We start from the raw sequence: 20,136 nt of genomic DNA, 5'->3' as shown, positions 1-20,136 counted from the left end.
TGGAGGCTATATGATCTATAGATCGCCAGCAATATCTCCTTTAATAAAATATAATCTTTAACCTGAGCTACATCCCCATCTCTCTTTCATGTAAGCTACTGTTACACAAGACATAACAAAAAAATTGGTTGCATCCATACAAAAGCTTCATCAATCCGTCCTACATCTTGTTCAAAACGTTACATCCATTGTCAAAAACATTGCATCCATTACCACTGTTGCCTTATCTATCAGCAGAAAAAAATTTCAGCCGATTCCGACAACTTTTCATTTTTGCGATCTCAAATGTCAACATGGCTGCCATCCTCTGTCATGCAGAGAATGTCACCCGATCTCGCCTCATTTCTGGGGAACATGCAGGCCCAATTCATGTCACTACAACAACGTACCAATAAACTTGAATCTCTTGCCGCAACTAATGCTAGATTAACTGCTCAATTAGTTAATGCGGAAAAGCTAATTGCTGATTTCAGATCTGAATTAGCATCTCAGGGCAATTGCCAAATTACAACAAATGCATCAACATCATCTGCACCAACCACACCCAAGGAGCCTGGCACTGAGGCTTCTACATGGGCTACAACTGCTGCTGCTGCTCACAACTCTGTTGTTGTTCCTACTGCTCTTTCTGTTCGCAAGACTCCAAGACCTCCTTCTGTTCACCGGGTTGCTGCTTCTACTAGAATGTTTGCCATTCCCACTGGTCCCAAAGGATATCAATATGTGTATATCCCACGTTCACGTCGTCTCACACATAGAGAAGTGCGCAACTCTTTGAAAACACTTGGTGTTGATACTGGCCGCATCTTGGATATCAATTTTCCTGCCAAGGATGTAGTTGACATCCTAGTTCACAACCAGTATGCTGAGAAATTCCAGACCACTCTGACCACAGTTGCCATTGAGATCTTAGATGCGTTTGACCCTTTGGATCCCAAAAACATTGCAGATCCCAAATATAAGTCTCTTTCTGATTCAGAGCTAGAAGAAGTTGCTGCTGAACTTCATTCTGATCGCTGTCTGAAGGCTCTCAAGTACCTTCGTCCTCATGTTGCTGTTCCTGTTGGTCATTTCTTTTGTGATCAAGGCTGGATCTCTAAGGAAGATATTCCTGTCCATTCTGTTTCTGGTCCTGGTGCTGGTATTCATGATTTCCAATCACCATCTCGTCGTACCTCTGTTGCAATGTCTGAATGAGTGAAATCTCATTAGAACTTTGGAATGCTAATGGTCTGCAGCCTCGTGCAATTTATGATGTTCTTCAACACTGTCACTCTCTACATATGCTTTTTATCACTGAAACATGGCTTCTCCCCCCATCTCGTCTCCCCACTTCTTGGTCCCAGATTCATCTTTATGGTTCACCTGTAGCTGGCAACTACAGAGGTTCTATGAATGTTTCTGCTCTTATTTCTCTATCCTGTCCTTATCCTGTCACTCAGATTCCTATCTTATCTAACTATGCTTTGGCCATCAAGATTGCTTCCCTCAGAATTGTATGCCTGTACTTACCGCCCTCTATGTCCACCCATAATGCTCTTGCAGTTCTCACATCCATTTCTTTGACCAATGACACTATTATATGTGGCGATTTTAATTCACGTTTGGGTTCACTTACTGGTGACTATGCTACTAACACTCGAGGTCTTGCTTGTTGTGAATGAGTATTGATTACTGCTGAATCTGAGAGTAAGACTGAAGGATAAAATAATATCCTCAGCTATTCCAGTCAAACGGATCTCCCTTTATGATATTATCTAATACACAGATCATTATACACATAATTGATTATTTATTATTATCACCATGACATGGGATATACAAATACATATACATTATATATATGGCATCATTATATTTCATCTACATATTTCTTTTATTATACAAATACTTAATTGAGAGACTACAACTACAACTATCTAATATTATGAAACATTACCCGAGTATCTGGGTCGGAATACTAAAATATTACCAATAGCATAAATGCTCTTCTTTACCAAAACTCTTGGACTGATCTGACTGGAGAAGTATCATATCAATTGGTCTTTCCAGATCTTTCCAGAAGAACAATACTCCTGGAAGATGACTCATCGTGATAAAGATTACTTAAGCACACACTGAATTACAAATTAGAAAAACATATAAATATCAGTAGATAGTTCCGTGTAGAAAGACAATCAATTTATCATTCTTTACTTTTCTTTTGAAATAAACAACCTACACAAGTTCTCACGAATTCTTTCGTCTATATTATATTTTGCTTTATTTTCTCCCCACAACAAGGTGTAAAGAAAAAGTCTGTTTATATATTAAGAGAAGATTTGTGATTGCTTGTTATAATAAGACTATTATAAAAGTTAAAATCTCAAGAAACGAAATATAAATAGACATATTATAGTTCTAGAGTATATTTTTTATTATAGTATAGCAAACGAAAAAATCAATATAAAATAAACTATTTAGCTGAAGTATAAAATCAACATTTAGTTTTTTTTTTTAATTTTTTATTATTATTATTTTTGTTTTTTTTTATATTTTTTTTCTTATTTTTTTATTATTATTATTATTTTTGTTTTTATATTTTTTTCTTATTTTTTATTATTATTTTTTTTTATTTTGTTTTTTATTTTATTTTTTATTATTTTTTTATTATTTTTATTATTTTGTTTTTTATTTATTTATATTTTATTTTAATGCTTTTATTATATTTATAATAAATTAGCATTTCAAAACAATTGTGAATAAACATATTAATTTTTTTTAGATAAATTCTATTTTTTTTTAATATATATATATATATATATATATGATATTCGGCTAGGGTGGAAATATTTGATTTATTTTAATTTTTACCCACCTGTGCACTATACCAAATCCCGGCGGCCATCTAATCGTAGCATGATTCAATCTCCGAAAAATTCTAAAGACCGACAATGCGCCTCTAATGCCACTTTTCAGTTACTCTTCGTCATTAGCTATCGATAGAGCCAAGAAGCATACAAATACAATCAGTAGAAGTCGAGAAAAGTAGAATTATATGAATTTTATTTTTTGAATAAATATTGATTTCTCAAAAAAAAATAAGAAAAATAATAATATTATAAATGCCGACTGAAACCGATATTTTTTATTTATTTATTTATTTTTTGGTATCTTGCATGCCCTTTAACCGAGGTGACAGATTGTTCAAATAATCTCAATTACAAGAGGTATATATATATATTTGATATTCTTTATATTTTTTGTGGAGAGGTTGAAAAGTTGTAAAAAAATGTTTTCAATGCAGTCATTGGTGCAATGATTCCAGTTGAGGAATGAGGACGGGGGGTTGTTTTTTCAAGCAGAATAAACAAAAATAATACTTTTATTTATTTATTTATTTATTTATTTTATTTTTCTTCTGTGTGCATCTCTTTCAATAACCATACATATTCACATTAACTTGCCATGAAAGTTACAATTGAAATTACTACAATCATACACATGCGCACATGTACGCACACACATATTTTACCAAGAACATCTCTAAAAATATATTATATTTGTTAAAAGCGCAAGCTTTCACCAAGACCACGAGCAAGTTTTGATATGTATCAACTAGAAAACAATTACTCGCATTCTCTTTGTATGATAAAGCCACATTATTATGATTTTTTATTTTATATATTTTTTAGGCTCCCTGTAGTATATATCGGCAAAAATAGGAATAATCGATATATATATATTTGAAACGGTGAATAATAAGAAGAGTAGGCGTGTGCAGTGATGGTAACTAATTTTCGTTTGTCGGTATATACCTTGATCGAAAAATATACTTTTACTGTAAAGGTTTAATACTCATGAGAAAAAGGTGGTAAGAATAGCGTGTGTACTTATGGCTATTGTAGAAAGCATATGTACAAAAGAAAAGCTTCCATTTCATGTTAAATCGAGTAATGATAAAGGTGCGTTACATACCAGAAACGAAAGCCAATTTATTGGTGGGGCAAGCTTTTGTTTACAAATAAAGGGCTTTTATCCATTATATACGCTTGGGATAATTCACGGTGATTACAATCGTTCAAAAAATAAGACACAATATTCTTAACTAATATGAATTTTTATTGTGAAAAGAGTTTATTTTGAGTGATAATAGTATCCGTGATGGCACAATAAGTTAAACCTGTTTTGCAAAGAACTTAAGAATAAGTAGTTTCACCACAGAAAGTCAATCGGTTTTTTTTAAAAAGAAAGAGAACCAGAAAATCATAAAATTACAAGGAAGTAAAGTATAAGATTTTTCCACCCCTGGGAAAATATGTATGAACAGGCAGTACACATCGCAAGAGAGGTAGACGATTGGCTTATTCCCCGTATGACATAGCTCAATAAATAAATAAATAATATTTAAATTTTGAGCCACAACAATTAAACGATGTTTTTCCCCATTTTGATTCTTTGTGTAGATAGAATTTGGAACGATTACAAAACAGTAATAAAAATAAATAAGTTATACAACAATGGTAATGTATTTTAAGAGGTTAAAACCATCGACCACATGGAGGTCAAAGTGAGACTCCAATAACTCCCAAATATTTTCTCATTCACGTTTATTGTCAATCAAATTACCTTGGCCTCATCCCGCACACCAAAGGTATCAACCATTTTTTATTCTCATTATTGTTATTCTATATTTCATCTGTATCCTTCATCACGCGTTTTTTCACCCTTGACAAGAGTCGATGTATTTTGCTTGATGTTAAAAAATCATCTGTTTCTATAGGTGTTTCTATGTGTTCTCTAATCCTTTTTTAGGAATCAGAGATCTATTGCACTGAATTTAAAAAGAAAGAAAGAAAGAAAGAATGACAAAGAAATTGGATTGTCTAAAATTGCACCCAACTCAAATTAATTCTTGGTACAGTTGGCGTTTGTGTGCGTGGATAAACAATATAAAAGAAAGGAATAACTAATTGCCTTTCAATATTAGCAAAATCGTTGCTATTATGGTGGACGATGAGGACTGTAGTGGTATATGAGTTTTGGTTAGGTGCAACTGTACTAATATTATTTTGTTTTTTTCGGCAGTTGCTTTGTGTTGGCAGTTTAATTATTTTCATGAAAAATGATAAAATGGTAAGAAATATAAAAACCTATAAGTCCAGTGTTATTTGATTATGTACTGGATCCGATTGTTTTGCGTGAGTGCGGGTGTGTGCGCAGAATGGTATCCTTTGATGTACCATATTCATTTATTTACGACCAAAACCGATAATTTCTTATGTATACCCATCCGCCAACTAGTCGAAAAGTTTAGTAGCAGTACTCCTAATGATTTGCACCAGTGCTTATTTCCATGTCATGTAAGACACATTAGTATAGAAATACGCCTTTCTTTTTCTTTTTCTTTTTCTTCAGCAGCCACTTGAATGTAAAGTATATCGACCAACTCGGGTGCATCGAAAACTGTAAAATAAATATGAAACTTTTCTTGCTAATTGCCTTGTAAATATTTTCGCAATTACATTTACCGTTCTCTACAAGAGCCTATTTGAAAACAAAGATAATATTTCTTGCTTTAATTAGAACTGTGGAGGCTCAATTAGCATGAAAACAATATTCGACTGTATAAGTATAATTTCTTGAAGACGTCGAGTATATCTGACTCTGGGTATCACATACAAGTACTCTGTTTTTTTCTTCTTTAAAATTAAATACAATAGAAGCTGTTAATAAAATAAGTTAATATAAAGAGTACATAATGATAGAAAAAAACAAATAAGTATTTCTATACTGTCAAATATATACACGGTTATGTCGAGTACTATCGTGGTTACTATTTGATTTTTTGAATTCAAGACATTAGAGTTACAAAGTACTTGTGGCGTCCATTATAATATCTTGGGTTGGTAATATAAAACGAAACACACTGGTATCGAGAGCTATATCATTACGAGAGAGTAAAATGCGTACTTAGTGATGTACTTTGGCGTACTTTCCCTGCCTACTTTAAACTCGTGTTTTAATAATGATTATCGTGTATTTCCGTACTGTGGTAATTAATATTATATATATACATATATATATATATACCAACGCCTTTTTTGTTAAATATCGAAATTGAAAGGGTTGCTCTAACAAAAAGATCAGATGATTGACTGTCGAGACTTGACCGAAACTTACAAACAATTAGTGTGCTAGATGTACAATTAATAATGATATTTATAATATTATAATCAATCTTACTCACGGGTATTTTAATCAAGATTATTACACCCAAAAGTATTTTAATCAAAAATATTAAAGGCACCCAACAAGTGTTTTACTTTTATATTGAACATTATTTGAATAGCAGTTAAAGCATTGCTGCCACGAATCGTCACGCATCGATAGCTAGTTAAACCCTTATTGTCATTATATTAAAAGAGATATATAGAATTCAATTTGTAATTCTTACTAATAGAGACCGTAAGCTTAGTAGAGTTAATTACACTGATAATAGACTGATATATCTCAATAACCAAGACCAAAAAAAATCGTATAAAACATATTTTTTTTATTTTTATTATTGTAGATAAAGGTACTTCTTCTATTAGATTTCCTGAAACCGCCACACATAGTATACTTTTTTTTGCGAGAAGACAAACCTTTTCAATTCAAAGAAGAGTATGATACTGAGACACTACTATCGCCATTTGACAATAACTATCCGGATTAAAGTGAGGAGTCCAACAATGAGAATGAAGCTGACATTGTTGGTGTCATAGTATTTAAAGATACGATGGATTCAGGTATGCACCTATTGAACAAAGAAATATACATAAATCATATTACAGATAATAATGATACTTATCATAACACTTGCCTTTTTGTAATCCTATGTTTGAAAATGGATGACATTCATCAAGTCACTCAACTAATAGCTCTATTTGGTGTTGTCGTTTAAGTGTTTTATTTGGTTCAAGCAGGGAGGATCTATAATATTGAAATTATTCCAATACTTTCTTGTTACCTATGAGAAGGATACTGATCCACATGTCACCGTTGATGTATCGAAAATCATGTCTGGATTCGATCTTATGACAAAAACCGTCTTCAAGTACACCATCTGTGTCAAACGTGATGTCATATACTTACCAGAGTATCATCAATCCAACTGTTCCTCCGAGAAGCACATTCCACCCCATCTATCTATGACAGTAATTCTCTGTATGCCGGTCCAGCAATTGAGAAGCCAGTCCCTCTCATGGTATTTCCTTACAGCTTACTGAGAAAATATCTCGTCACAACATTTCCACAAAGTCAAGTCAGATGAGTAAATCGTGCACTAGGGGTCAAGCAAAACAATAGAAAGTACGATGACGGACGTATACGATGATGCAATTTAGACTGATATGCTCGGTGAAGCCGACGGGACCTTTGTAAATCATGCCAATTCTCTCATGTTGACATTGAATGTATATTGGTTTAAGCTGTTTGAAGGACGGATTTATACAGGTGGTGCTTTGTACTTACTTATCAGCAATTTCCCCAAGGAAGACCAAATGAGACCAGAAAATATTATCCTCGTTGATGTCATGCCTGGTCCAAAGGAAGTAGAGGACGACTAGATGGACGTATTTCTGGAAACATTTGTTGATGGGATGGTAGACTGTTATGGTGGTATAGCTGTGAGGACTACCAAGTTCCCTAATGGTACTACTGTCTATACTGCTATCATGTATGTCGCTTCCGAGATATCTGCTGCTAGAAATACTGCCGGATTCACAGAACATGGCATGTAAACACATATGGCTGTCATAAATTCAAATGATATATCCCCGTGATTACTGAATCAAGTAAGATCAATTACGTTTGGCGTGTCAATGAAAACTGGGAATCACGGACAGAAGAGATGATTTCCATATATGACAATATGTGGTTTTACACAGAATCAGATGTAGAAAGAGAAAATTTGGAGAAGCAGAACGGCATGCAGTTTTCAGAGTTGCATCGCTTACATGATTGTTGATCTCACGCACAATATATTTCTTGTGATAGCGAACCGTATGGCCAGTGTTTGAAATGCCTTTGTATTTTTCCGCTGCTGTTATTGCTCGTATACAACGCTTTGCTGATGATATTCCTCTTCCTCCTGAATATACCGTCTTATTCGAAAAAGTCACGCCTTAGTTCCTATATATGAAGGCAGGTGAGTGGCGATCGTTGTGTCTGGTGCATTTTCTGGTGGTGTTGAAGGAGTTTTTGCCCAAAAGTGATTACAATAACTAGACCAATCTTGCCAAGACATGCCGAAAGTTGAAAGGTTCATTGAACAAGTACTTACATATAGACTACGCAGGCCAGCCCCTTGGTAAATTTGGGGAATAATGTCAGAGTATTTACGAAAAAAAGGAGTAGCACACCAAATATGCATTTGTGTGAGTTGATGCTTGACTTTGGTCTGGTCTTTACATTTTGGATATATAACCTTAAGATACACAAGTATAAGTTAAAAAAAACATTAAGACAAACTACCGTAATGGTCTAGAGGTGACAGTAATGAGCGTTTTTCCGGAGAATGCGTTCACTGACACTTTTCTTCCTGTGTATTCCATCAATCTTCTGCTGCGTATAATAATATTTTCCTAAGGCGTCGCGCAAGTGCTATCTGAATCTCATCTACCGTGTCTTCAGTGTATTGATAATGATTATCCTCCTGCATTGCCATTCGACCTCCCGATGTTCCAGCAAGTCGTCAACAGCCTATGGTACAATGTAATCGGAACTAAGACGTCGCCACCAACTACCATGCCATTGAAGTTACAAAATTTGAATACGATGAAGTATGATTACTCTTAATGGCTATTCAAATTCTATGTCAAGGCTTACCAGAATACTTTTCTTTCTGCGGCGTGGGGAGTATTTCACTTGGTGAGAATGTGCTGGTAAACATTTGCATTCAGAAGATGAAGAATATTTCGTTGCTTGGCCAGGAGTTTTTTAGTGAACAGAAGAAATATCGCAGCTCAATTGTGCGGGTTATGTTTTTTTTTGGTAGGATAGTTGACGACATCTCTAAATTCCCTGGTCAGATTGAGTACATATTTACTTGTCATCAAGATTGGTAGAATCAAGTGTCAACGTTTGGTTTTTTAAAAAGATTTGCGACATGCCATTCTGTCAGAATTAAGCCGTTAGTTGGGTAAGGTCTGAATTTGTGGGTGAGTGGGTTTATTAAGAAGAGTATTGCGTGCATCATCCCGGTGCATCGTCTGCATTCGTATTTCGCGTTGACTACGCACAACATCCAGGGTGGGATCCAAAAGCGCCTAGTCATCCCACTGCCTAGAAAAGTAGTCACGAAAAAAAATAGAATGATTTATATTACTAATATAAATAATTATAGTAAGAGTTTTTTTGACTGCGAAAGGGTTTGCCTTTATTTATCTCTCTATTTTTCTTTTGTTTTAGCATTACTTCTTTATCAAATATTTAAAATTATATTGAATTCTATTATCAACGAATAGTAAAAACCGTTATTTATTTTTATTGTTTTTATCAAAAGTATGAAAGACAAAATACCTGTATATTTAATACCCAATGCCCACCATTTTCTTAGCTTTTATCAAAATAAACTTACAGAGAGCGATATTACAATTTCCAACGAAAAAAAACCGTGGATAAAACAATCAAGGTTATATAATTAAATAATTGTTTTGTATATATATATATTTCATTAATCGGCTGTAAAATAAAGTAAAATAAAATAAAATAACTATTTATTTATTACTTCCCATCTCGACATTACTACCGCATCATCTTTTATCGATTCAACCCACATCTTTCAAAACAATGAATAAAAATCAATAAAATACTATATACTCTGTACTTTTTTTATTATGCGGTGTGCTATTCCATGCAACAACACGCACCTTTCTCTCCTTCAAAAGTTCGACGTTTCTTGGAATAGCTGGACACTTGGAAAAGCTAATGACCTTTATTCTTTTTGATCATTTCTCCGTCCTTTTAACTTGCTAAAGTATTCTTTGATCTGTGTTATAATATCAACAATTAGGAATTCTAAATAAAAAAATGACACTCCTTTGTAAAAAGAAAAAAAATGTTAAAATTATTTAAACAAAAACCGTGGATTATACTTACTCTTATCTTTCTTGTTCGACAACGAGAAAACCGATTACGCCCAGCTAACTTTTCCGACATAGATTTTGCCCTGTGAATTTTATACGAAAGGTGTCTACGAGCTTTCTCTTCCACGACTGAAGACAAAACATACTCTACTTCAGGCTGCATATGGATGTAGCTCTGCACCATGCTAGCAATTGGACGGTTAGATATCGAGAAGGTACCCTCATCAATATTCAATGGCGTAGCTGTCATAACTGCTTGTGTTTGAGAACGGATCACACTGAAAAAAAGGGTGGAAATTACAATGCGCACAGTTGTTTGATAACAATTGAAAATGTGGGATAATTTTCCATGTTCACAAGTTGAAAACACAGCTTTACTGTATTCTATTGGCTTGGATATAACAAGCAACAAAAGTTATTCTATTTATTATTATAAAGACTCTTTCAATAAAGTACATGTAGCACTTGTTTCCCTTTTATTCCATCGGTAAAGAAACACATTTGTCGTGTCTTCTACAATGGAACGAAATTTTGAAGAGTGCCATTGCACTGAATGCATTAAAAGTGATGATGGGATACACTCTAGTACCAAAGATAATTTCCCATCGTTATAGCAAGAAAGCAGCCTTGAAAGATGCCGTTAGAAGTGAAATGGGTATGGCATTCAAGGTATAAAATTTGCGTTTTTATATGTTAATAGATTTTATATTTAACACAGGTGCGCAGACACATTTAATGAACGTTTATGCAGATTTTAAGTCATATTTATTTGAGTATAAAAAAACGACTCTCTTATTATATTCTATATTTGTAGCTATTGTAATCCATGAATATGGATCTGCGGAAGTTCATGCACGTCAGTCTGACTTACCCATCTTGGATATCTCCCCTATGTCATTTGACAATGTTTCTGTTGACAGTGAGGTCGATGAAAATTTCAATGAAATTGACGTTGAGCATGAGAGCAATGAGACTACCGAAGATATTGATGATATTAAAGTTGAAGAGGTAAACACTGAATGTTCGTATAAAAATTGAAGAAAAAACCTAAAAAAAAAGAGAAAAAAAGTGTTAGTTTTTTTTCTATTTTAAAGTAGATATGTTTTCAAACAGCAGTATGCCTGAGAATCATGTACACAGATTCATCGCAACATTTATTGTGTTATTCAAATTTTGCTACGTGGTCACCAACAACTTGCCTTTTAGTGGGTGTTTTAAAGCTGAGAACATTATTCTTGTAGGACTTTTGCCTGGTCCCAAGGAGCCCAAAACTGACGAAATAAATAACTATCTTGAGCCAATGGTAGATGAATTGATGCAGCTGTATCGTGGAGTAAGAGTCCCAACATTCGAGTTTCCTGCTGGCGAAGTGATTCGTGCTGCATTGATGATGGTTGCCTGCAACATCCCAGCTGTCAGAAAGACCAGCGGATTTACTGCATTGAGAAGCAAAATCGGCAGAAAATTTGCATTTATGAAAGCAGACGAGTGGAAATCGTGGGTGTTGGTGTATTCTCCTCTGGTATTGAAGTATGTGCTCCCATCCTTGCATTTCAATAACTGGATTTATTTTTTCTATTTATGTCGTCACCTCGTAATACCCAGCATTACATTTGATGATATTAATACCGCCCATAGACATCTCGAACAATTTTGTGAAAAATGCAACAAGATTTACACCGCCACAATCCTTACCTGTAACATGCACCTAAACCTCCGTCTTCGAGAAACTATTCTAGATTGTGGACCAGTGTACAGTTATTGACTCTTTATATTCGAGAGATACAATGGCCTACTCAAGAATATCAGTACAAACGGCAAGGACGGTTTTGAAGCCGCGTTTATGAGATGCTTTGTTGAAGATATATACAAAAGTGATTTTGTCAATTCTGCTCTTACATGTCCTACTCAAGCTCCCTTTCTTCCTGTCTTCTCCAAACTCGTCTGTTTATCCACACCTGTCCTAACCTTGTCATCTGCCTCCTCCACAATTGTTCAGCCACCATTGATTTTGTAAGCATTTGTAGATTCTTCTGAAACTACCAGAATTATTATCATTGGCAATGAACCTCTCCCGTCTACATCCTTCCCACTTTCAGTTAGTAAACCTTCTTCAATGGGTGATATTGATTATCCCTACTTGTTGCAATACTACAAACTTGCATACCTCACCCCCGATCTCGTCCATTATCAAAGTTCTGCCGCCTCTTTATTCTTTGCCAATGATCAGATTATAAAGTTGAAATCAATCAACAATATTGGCCAAGTGTACTAAGGCAATAATGGAACCACTGGCCGCGGATCATACGTGCAATCATTGTTTCTTGGCAGTGATAGAAGTACAGAAACAACCTTGACTTGTCAAATCAAGTATATCCATTCATTCCTTTACTCCTCTCCCAACATAGTCATATTATAAAACCAATTCCACTCATCATAATCAACATGTATTCGCGTTTGTCAACTGACTTCCTTTACTTGCAGATAAATTAAAAGAGAAAGACGGAGTTGCCATTTATGGTTCAACACCTTCGCCGTCAAATTATCATTCAATTTTGCCTATACATAGAATCTCTTTAGAAATAGCAATTGCTAATCATACAACAGGACTTGTCTAAAAAAACTGGTAATTGCCTTATCAAAAAAGCTTTACGCTTAACAAAAACAATAATAAATATTCTTTCTTTCTTTTTTAAAACAGAAAAAGAAAAATAAATGATGATAACAAAAAAGGACAGAACAAAATAATTACTACCTGTATATAAATCGTCAGCATTGAGTTTGTGAAGATGAGATAAACAAGAATTTTTATTATTTTTATTGTGACCTATCTCTTAGGGTCCACTGAGGGAAACATAACGCAACAACATCGGGAGCTGGTTTCTCAGACAGGCTGGTGAGATTTCTGTCCAACAACTGACGAATGTTGTTACCCAAGTTTGCTCCCACAATTTTATCAATGATGAAGATGAGGTTGTTAAACTAAAAACATAGCTATATATATTAGGGGGTTTCATTATCTCTTCGGATAGAAATTCAGATTAGGATTTGGATGGCGAGTTTTAAACCTGTAGCCAATGAAAACTATTATAAAATGGAAATTATTGAGTCCCCCTTTTTAATTAAACGTCTTATTCTTGTACCTGATATTTTATTATATACGATTATGTTAATATCTATCACTCATATTGAGAATTTTGCTTATTAAAGTTTGTATATAAATTAGAAATATGTAAGGCAGGCAAATGAATTGACAAATTCTTGCTTTAAGTATTTCAAGACGTCAAAATAAGCAATCCTCAATTTCAATCCAAGAGCTTTTTTCTTCAGGTTAAATCTACACATTTTAATCCTATTCAGGTTCTTCTAAGCCAATCATTTTACCATTTAAAAACCCCCTTTACGAATAATAATCTGGATTTCTATCCGAAGAGATAATGAAATCCCCTATTATATTTAAGTCTGCTATTACAGATATTTTAGATTTTATTATAGGATGTTTTTTTGCAGTGGTGCGATGTTAGGTATACCAGTATCTTTGGGTATTTACCTATTACCAGCTTTAGTTCGGTAGTCTTTTCACAATTGAGGCCAACACCCAAGATTCCATAGTTCATGCAGGGTTACTGGTATATATACCTCTTTGAGCATTTGCTTGGTGTCTGCTATATTTGTCTAGTCTTTTCATAGTCAAGGCTACTAATTGAGATTCCGCTGCTCATCTAGGGTAAAAGGTATATATGCTTTTTTTTTAATAGTTAATCATTGCTTGTTGAAATTGTCTAATAATTTTACAGTCAACGCTGATGATCAAGTTTCTGCTATTCGTCGAGGTAACAGGCGTACACCCTCCTTTGAATATCTTTCTGTCATCCATCATATTTATCTAGTCATACCATAGTCCACACCAAGGTTCAAGAGTTTAGTCTCCACCCAAGTTCACAGACATTCAAGTATAATTGCCCTTTTAGGACTGCCGGCTGCTATTGCCTATTGCTTTTAATATATAGGTCAAGGGATAAATTTCCTACTCTCAACCATGAGCCACAGGTATCACCGTTTATTTTGAACATTTATTTATTATCGATTACATTTGATTAGTATTTTAAATCCGAGTCCAACGATCAAGCTTCAGCTTTCCGGGAAGGGTTGAAGATATCCATGTATCTTTGATTTTTTTTAATATCGACTGAATTTCTCTGGCGTTTGCACATTCAAGCCCATTGATCAAGTCTTTGGTCATTATCAAGTTTCCACTCAACATTATTGGGTAAAGGTATATAAGATTCTTAGATTACTTTTTTACAGCCAATGACATTTATCAAGCGTTTTTAGAGTCCTGGTCAACGATCAAGATCCTGCTATTAATTCAACGTCTTAGATATATAAGTGTATTTAAATATTACTTTACTACTGATTCTATCTATTTAATCTTTTTTTTTCTTTTTCTTTTTTACATTCTATGCTAGCCCTCACGGCTCTAGTCTCCATCAAGGCTTATAGACATACAAGGTTTTTTTTTATTGGAATATGTTCTTACTATCAGTTTTAATTTTTCTAGTAATTTCACAGTTCACTAGCCTTCTTTTTGGAAGCGGAGCTCCCCCCCTCCCTGTGCCCCCCCACCGCACGCAAGTTTTATGTAATTCTTCCCTACAGAAAGTTCAAGTACTATATATCACAATTAATACTTTTATTTTATTTTATCTTTGTTAAAATATGTGTTTATATAATGAGTAGAAGCCACAGAATAAATTATTTTATTATAGTATTTAAGTCATAAATCAAATATATAAGTTTTTTTGGCTTAGTTTCTGGATAATACATCTTTGTATACTACATTGTTAGTATATACAATAGTTTGTGGCATATTTGGGTTATATGGAGTGTCAAGCATAATTTTGATTCCAGATGGTTTCCTAACCCGAGAAAGAGCAACATAAAGCTGACCATGTCCAGATACTAGTGCTGGAAGATACAGGCCAACACAATCAAGGGTTTGTCCTTGGGATTTATTAATTGTCATAGCAAAAGCTAGACGAGCAGGGAATTGACAGCGCTAAAAACTGATAGATGATGTTGATTCAGATGGACTGAGTTTGATTTTTGGAATAAGTGCAACTTTTCCAGCATGTGATCCCGTTACAATTGTAGCTTTTAGGACAAACCGCTCAAATGAGTTGCATATCAGACGTGTACCATTACAGAGACCATTCTTTGGATCAATTTTTCTTAAAAGCATGATAGGGCATCCTTTTTTGAGGCGAAGATTGTGAGGGGGCAGGGATCCAGGATTGATAGTATTTAAAGATTCAATTGAATATACTAATAGATAATCTTCACTATTGCCTCGATCAACACTCTTGAATTCATGGACTGCACCTGGAGATATATCATGAAGGATATTGTTGATTGTTGTAACATCATCATTTTTGGGTGTAAGTATTGCACGACAAATGAGGAAATCGGCACTTTCTGCATTTGCATTGAGATCAGGGAATACTGCATTAGCCAGGTTGAGTATATTACTGCCAGGGGTTAGCATTTCTTGAGGAATGGGTATGGTGTCTTCCCCGCCAGAACTGAGAATAGTACCCTCGCCAACTTTTAATAGAAATTCAGCAAAGTCTCTGAGTTCATTTGCTTCCTCTGGTGTAGTAGCTTGTGAAATACGCATATTGATTATCAACATTAATGGAGTAACGCATTGCCAATCACGGGCCTTATTTATACATTGCTCCACAATGTAATCTTTTGATGCTCTGGGAATTACAGAAAGAACTTGCCGGAAATTACCACCAAATACAACCAATTTTCCACCAAATTGTACTGCTTCGAGTAAGGGGTTTACGGCCTTCATAATGTCTTGCATTGAACGGTTGACTGCGTTAAATATATCCTTACTAATCATTGACGCCTCGTCCCAAATGATCAGTTTAGTTGCTCTGAGTAAATTGGCTATTTGCGAGTTGACTGGTATAGAGCACATAGAGTTATAATGTATTTCAAGTGGAATCTTGAATCTTGAATGTGCAGTTCGTCCACCATCAAGAAGCAATGCAGCAATACCACTGGTAGCAACTGCAAGAGAAAATTTTCCTTGTCGACGGACATGACACAAAAGAGCGTTAAATACAAATGTCTTGCCTGTCCCACCTGGTCCGTCTATAAAGAAGAGTCTCGGCGCAAGAGTAGCTGTGTTCAATGAACTGCAGATTTTGTCATATGCAATTTATTGATCAACATTGAAAGACAAAGTGTCTGGGTCTGGCATCAAAGCGGCTTCGGAGAAAAGATCTTCTTGTTCATGTATCAACGTCCTTAATCCATGTCTATGCTCTGTCTGATTTGACAATGTAGGTATTGGTGGAAGTGTAAACCTACTAAACGATGTTAGAGACAACGAACTTACGGAGAGGTGACTTTCGATGTCCCACAAACATCTGTTATACATCTCTTGCTTAGGCTCCAAGGACTGGTCTTGATGTTAAAGTCTTTCTGAATGTAAATAGTCTTCTATCATTGAATCTCGGTAGGAAATCCAAAGATAGAATGGATCAGATAGCCCACAGAAAACCAAAAAAATTGCAAATAGTTGTCTTAGTGAATATGGGAGCTCATATGATTTTTCCTCTTCCATGCATTCCTCCCATTCCTTGTCATCCATTAAGAGTTCTAAAGCATGACACGCAGCTTGATTTATTTCATATATTTTCCCCTCTACTGTCCGAAGATTCTGGAAGCTTGTAGCATCTGTAACATTAAGAAGCAGTATTCTTAAGAAATATTTTTCTGGGTCTCTTGGATATATGCTATATATTCTGCCAATTGTTCCTCTGTTAGATGTTTTGCGTATTGTCCTTTTTTTGTTTTTCTTTGACCAAACGAAGTGAGTTGGAAAATCTATAGACAGATATTCACGTGCTGTTATATTGTAAGTGTTATATGAGAACTACCCTGTCAATGTTATGTTTGTGTTTGTATTTGCGTTTGATAATTGATGTCGATTTGTAAAAGCATAGAAATATACTGGCTGAGAGTTTTCAAGATGAATTGCCAGTATTTGGTGGGTTGGGTGCTCTTGGCGCAGTTTAAATGAGAACATTCTCCAGCATGCTTCAGAGGCCAATACGTAGCAAGCATCCAGAAACTCATTGACTTCATTTACAGCTTCTTGATGAATATTAGTTATATTGATGTTGGTATTGGTGGTGGTTGTGGTACTGATACTGGCTGATTGAATTTTTGCCATAGCTCAATCATGGCCTTTGTACACATATTTGTATAGATATCTTACAGCTGATACAGAAGTGCAGATTTCAACATTGATGTGGGCATCATATTTTGCGCACAGATATAAATTGTGTGGAACCACCCATCTATTGTTCAGTGACGCTGAGCCTCTGACTACTGTTATACCATTATTTCTTCTTTTATACTTTGGATATCCAGATCCATCATCGACTATTTCATCACAAAAATCTTTTGGAAAATTATTTTTGCATTTACCATTTTCCATGCATGGTGCCTTTGGGTACCTTATACCACATGGACCATGTAGCATACTATGGCAGACAATTCTATAGGCCAAGGGTTTTGTGACTGAATCAGAAAATTCAGCAGAAACTATACGGTCATAGTCTTCTGTTGTCATTGGTTTTTCATGGCTAATAGGATCAGAAGAATGTGTGCATGGGGGAGTCCTCGTTTTTGAAACTCTATGACATAGATAAAGACTTTGACTTTCTCCAAAACACCTTTCTTTGTCAAGTCATTCATTAGCTCTTTAAGCTTCATATTGAAAACATGGGAGCAAAGATCTGGTCTGTCTGCTGCTTTTTGATCTACTAAAAGTGCATTTGTGATTTCAGGCCAATGCGTATTGCAGGTGAATGTGATGAAAAGGTCTGGTTTGCCAAAACAGCGTATTATACTCCTTGCATCCTGGTAGAGCTGACCCATGTGACGGGGGATACCAATAAAAGTAGAAGGAAGGAGGACACGTCTTCCAATGTTGGCAAAATTGTTATCCTCCAGGTTAATAGCATATTGTATTCCACTGTAAAGGTCTACTCGAAGGCAGCTCTGATTACCAGCAAGAAAGTCTCTTCTTCTATGTTCAATATTTGCATATATGTCTACAATAAATTGCTGGAAAAGTCGGCCAAAGAGATGGAGGAGATGGAGAGAATCGGGGCGGTACATAAGTCGGTTGGAATACCAATGCATAGCACTAACGGTTTTGCCTGACAAAGATTTTGATTCGATTGTCCATCCGTCCTCACCAGAAGGGAATAGCAAGACATAATGAAGAGCATTATATGATCTATGATACTCATTTATTTTTTGTAACTGGTTGGTTTGTGTGTGCAGTAGATGTCTCTAGAAGAACCCCTTTCATTATTCATAATTAGAATAGCAATCTCGTCAGCAGTTGGTGCATTATATCTTTGATCTTGGGGACCTTCAGCAACCAAGCATATAGCAACATCTTTTACATGTCCATTCTCATGTAATACTTGATCCATTGATCCGAACAGAGAAACAACAGGATTTGTCTCTATGAGAATCAATCGAATTTTCTCCAGAATATCTGCTTTCAAGTATGGAGCATGATGGTAATGGTGTTGGGCTTGCGATGCTGGATCATATATGTATACTTGAGCAAGTTGAGGGTGATCAATATCTTGTGCTCTTGATGGACGAATAGACCCAATTCTGTGATATACAGTGCCATGTATTCTGAAGCAGTACGCACCACCTTGGTTATTTGCCACAGAGTTGTCGATTTTAGCTCCCAACGATGTGAAGCTTAAGGTGCTGTTGTGGCCTCTAATTTTACTGAGAAAATGTTTTCCATCGGATGTCCTGTAATTTATAAGCTCAGAAATTCCAGGTGGTGTTGGCTCAAGAGAAGGAAGAACATATTTTCCCTTGCCACAGCACATGTTAAATTTCGATCTGCGGATAGGCGAATCAGTGTCCTTCTCTTTCAACCGCATCAATGCGCCACAAAATCTACAGGCAACATCCATATTCCCTCTGCTATCAATTTCTGGCTCAGAGATATTTTGGAGTCTGGAAATGTTGGCAACGTTCTGGTTTTGAGGATTCTGATTTTGTACCGGTATCTGTACATTGTCAGGACACATCAGGTTAGTTATTCGAAGATGATTTGTTCCCAAACAGCTTGGACAATGACGGGTAGCAGTGCTTTCATTTATTGTCATGATTTCTTCCTCATGCTCACTGGTAGGTTCTTCAGCAAGGATAATAGTTGGATCAACAACTGTGTCTACAATTATTTATTGCTCTTCAACTGGATCTATTCTTACTCTCGATGAAGCAGCTAAATATATGGATAGTAGATCAATTGAATTAGACTCTTATAATTCTTATTCTTTTTTTTTAATTCTTTAGTATTACATCCACTACTCTCTGCAGGAAAATCTTCTTCAATTGAAATATTCTCATTTGTTCTTTTCTGAGGGATATAAAGTGTATTTCGTTTCTTATACAAAGGACAAAGGACACTGGATTTACGACTATGACTCATAAGCTTGCATGAAGCACAACGTTTCTCAGTAGAAAACATTTTCGATTATTATTATTATTGAAATTTGAGGTTATAGATTATTATTGAATTTGAGGTTATAGATTATTTAAAAGATGTATAAGAAGTTCTTTGAAATTTGAAATTCTCTGCAGTTTTAATAAAATGGCCCCTTAAAAGATATCATGCATGCCTTTCTCCAAATGAAAATATATTGCCAGATTAAATTGCACGGCAGATGTCAGAACACAGTGCAAATAGCCTCATAAAGTAATTAGACTGAGTATTGTATGCTTATTTATCATGTCTTGTCTTGACTATATATTAGATTAAATGATATTTTATATGCTGAATATTAATTATTTATTTATTTTTAATTTTTAATTTATGTTTAGTATGAAGACTTATAAATATTTATATTAGGGGGTTTCACCAGCTTTGGATGTTGACTGTTGGATATAGCGGTAGTTTAAG

At 35.0% G+C, this 20,136-nt stretch overlaps 8 protein-coding genes across 8 annotated transcripts; 5 read left to right on the top strand and 3 right to left on the bottom strand.

Moving 5' to 3' along the window:
* Positions 1-285: 285 nt before the first annotated feature.
* PHYBLDRAFT_145501 (hypothetical protein) lies at positions 286-1,664 on the top strand (the record flags this gene model as incomplete). Its single annotated transcript, XM_018431457.1, has 2 exons — positions 286-1,179; positions 1,239-1,664. The coding sequence occupies 2 exons, from the start codon at positions 286-288 to the stop codon at positions 1,662-1,664; spliced, it is 1,320 nt and encodes a 439-aa protein (XP_018292080.1).
* A 1,512-nt stretch (positions 1,665-3,176) lies between these two features.
* Positions 3,177-4,150, top strand: PHYBLDRAFT_158861 (hypothetical protein). Its single transcript, XM_018433871.1, has 2 exons — positions 3,177-3,209; positions 3,455-4,150. The coding sequence occupies exon 2, from the start codon at positions 3,875-3,877 to the stop codon at positions 4,085-4,087; it is 213 nt and encodes a 70-aa protein (XP_018292079.1). The 5' UTR covers positions 3,177-3,209; positions 3,455-3,874; the 3' UTR covers positions 4,088-4,150.
* A 1,808-nt stretch (positions 4,151-5,958) lies between these two features.
* PHYBLDRAFT_168447 (hypothetical protein) lies at positions 5,959-7,250 on the top strand (the record flags this gene model as incomplete). The annotated part of the gene is made up of 4 exons (XM_018435868.1): positions 5,959-6,034; positions 6,443-6,447; positions 6,554-6,559; positions 6,903-7,250. The coding sequence occupies 4 exons, from the start codon at positions 5,959-5,961 to the stop codon at positions 7,248-7,250; spliced, it is 435 nt and encodes a 144-aa protein (XP_018292078.1).
* Positions 7,251-8,375: 1,125 nt separating this feature from the next.
* On the top strand, positions 8,376-9,215 carry PHYBLDRAFT_158860 (hypothetical protein; the record flags this gene model as incomplete). Its single annotated transcript, XM_018433870.1, has 2 exons — positions 8,376-8,764; positions 8,851-9,215. Coding segments are annotated over exons 1-2 (233 nt in total), but the record flags the coding sequence as incomplete, so codon positions are not given.
* A 743-nt stretch (positions 9,216-9,958) lies between these two features.
* PHYBLDRAFT_158859 (hypothetical protein) lies at positions 9,959-10,359 on the bottom strand (the record flags this gene model as incomplete). Its single annotated transcript, XM_018433869.1, has 2 exons — positions 9,959-10,062; positions 10,119-10,359. 2 exons carry the CDS (start codon positions 10,357-10,359, stop codon positions 9,959-9,961), a joined length of 345 nt encoding a protein of 114 aa, XP_018292076.1.
* A 317-nt stretch (positions 10,360-10,676) lies between these two features.
* PHYBLDRAFT_168445 (hypothetical protein) lies at positions 10,677-12,384 on the top strand (the record flags this gene model as incomplete). The annotated part of the gene is made up of 4 exons (XM_018435867.1): positions 10,677-10,778; positions 10,836-11,117; positions 11,890-12,122; positions 12,156-12,384. The coding sequence occupies 4 exons, from the start codon at positions 10,677-10,679 to the stop codon at positions 12,382-12,384; spliced, it is 846 nt and encodes a 281-aa protein (XP_018292075.1).
* A 542-nt stretch (positions 12,385-12,926) lies between these two features.
* Positions 12,927-13,726, bottom strand: PHYBLDRAFT_145497 (hypothetical protein; the record flags this gene model as incomplete). The annotated part of the gene is made up of 2 exons (XM_018431456.1): positions 12,927-13,091; positions 13,667-13,726. The coding sequence occupies 2 exons, from the start codon at positions 13,724-13,726 to the stop codon at positions 12,927-12,929; spliced, it is 225 nt and encodes a 74-aa protein (XP_018292074.1).
* Positions 13,727-18,448: 4,722 nt separating this feature from the next.
* On the bottom strand, positions 18,449-19,704 carry PHYBLDRAFT_168444 (hypothetical protein; the record flags this gene model as incomplete). Its single annotated transcript, XM_018435866.1, has 2 exons — positions 18,449-19,404; positions 19,536-19,704. 2 exons carry the CDS (start codon positions 19,702-19,704, stop codon positions 18,449-18,451), a joined length of 1,125 nt encoding a protein of 374 aa, XP_018292073.1.
* Between the last annotated feature and the right edge of the window lie 432 nt (positions 19,705-20,136).

Source organism: Phycomyces blakesleeanus (assembly GCF_001638985.1).
Source record: "Phycomyces blakesleeanus NRRL 1555(-) unplaced genomic scaffold PHYBLscaffold_10, whole genome shotgun sequence".
NCBI classification, from domain to species: domain Eukaryota; kingdom Fungi; phylum Mucoromycota; class Mucoromycetes; order Mucorales; family Phycomycetaceae; genus Phycomyces; species Phycomyces blakesleeanus.
This window is presented reverse-complemented; position numbering and strand designations above follow the sequence as displayed.

Coding starts and splice junctions, on each gene's coding strand:
- PHYBLDRAFT_158861 (XM_018433871.1), top strand. CDS start 3,875: ATGGCTATTGTAGAAAGCATATGTACAAAAGAAAAGCTTCCATTTCAT.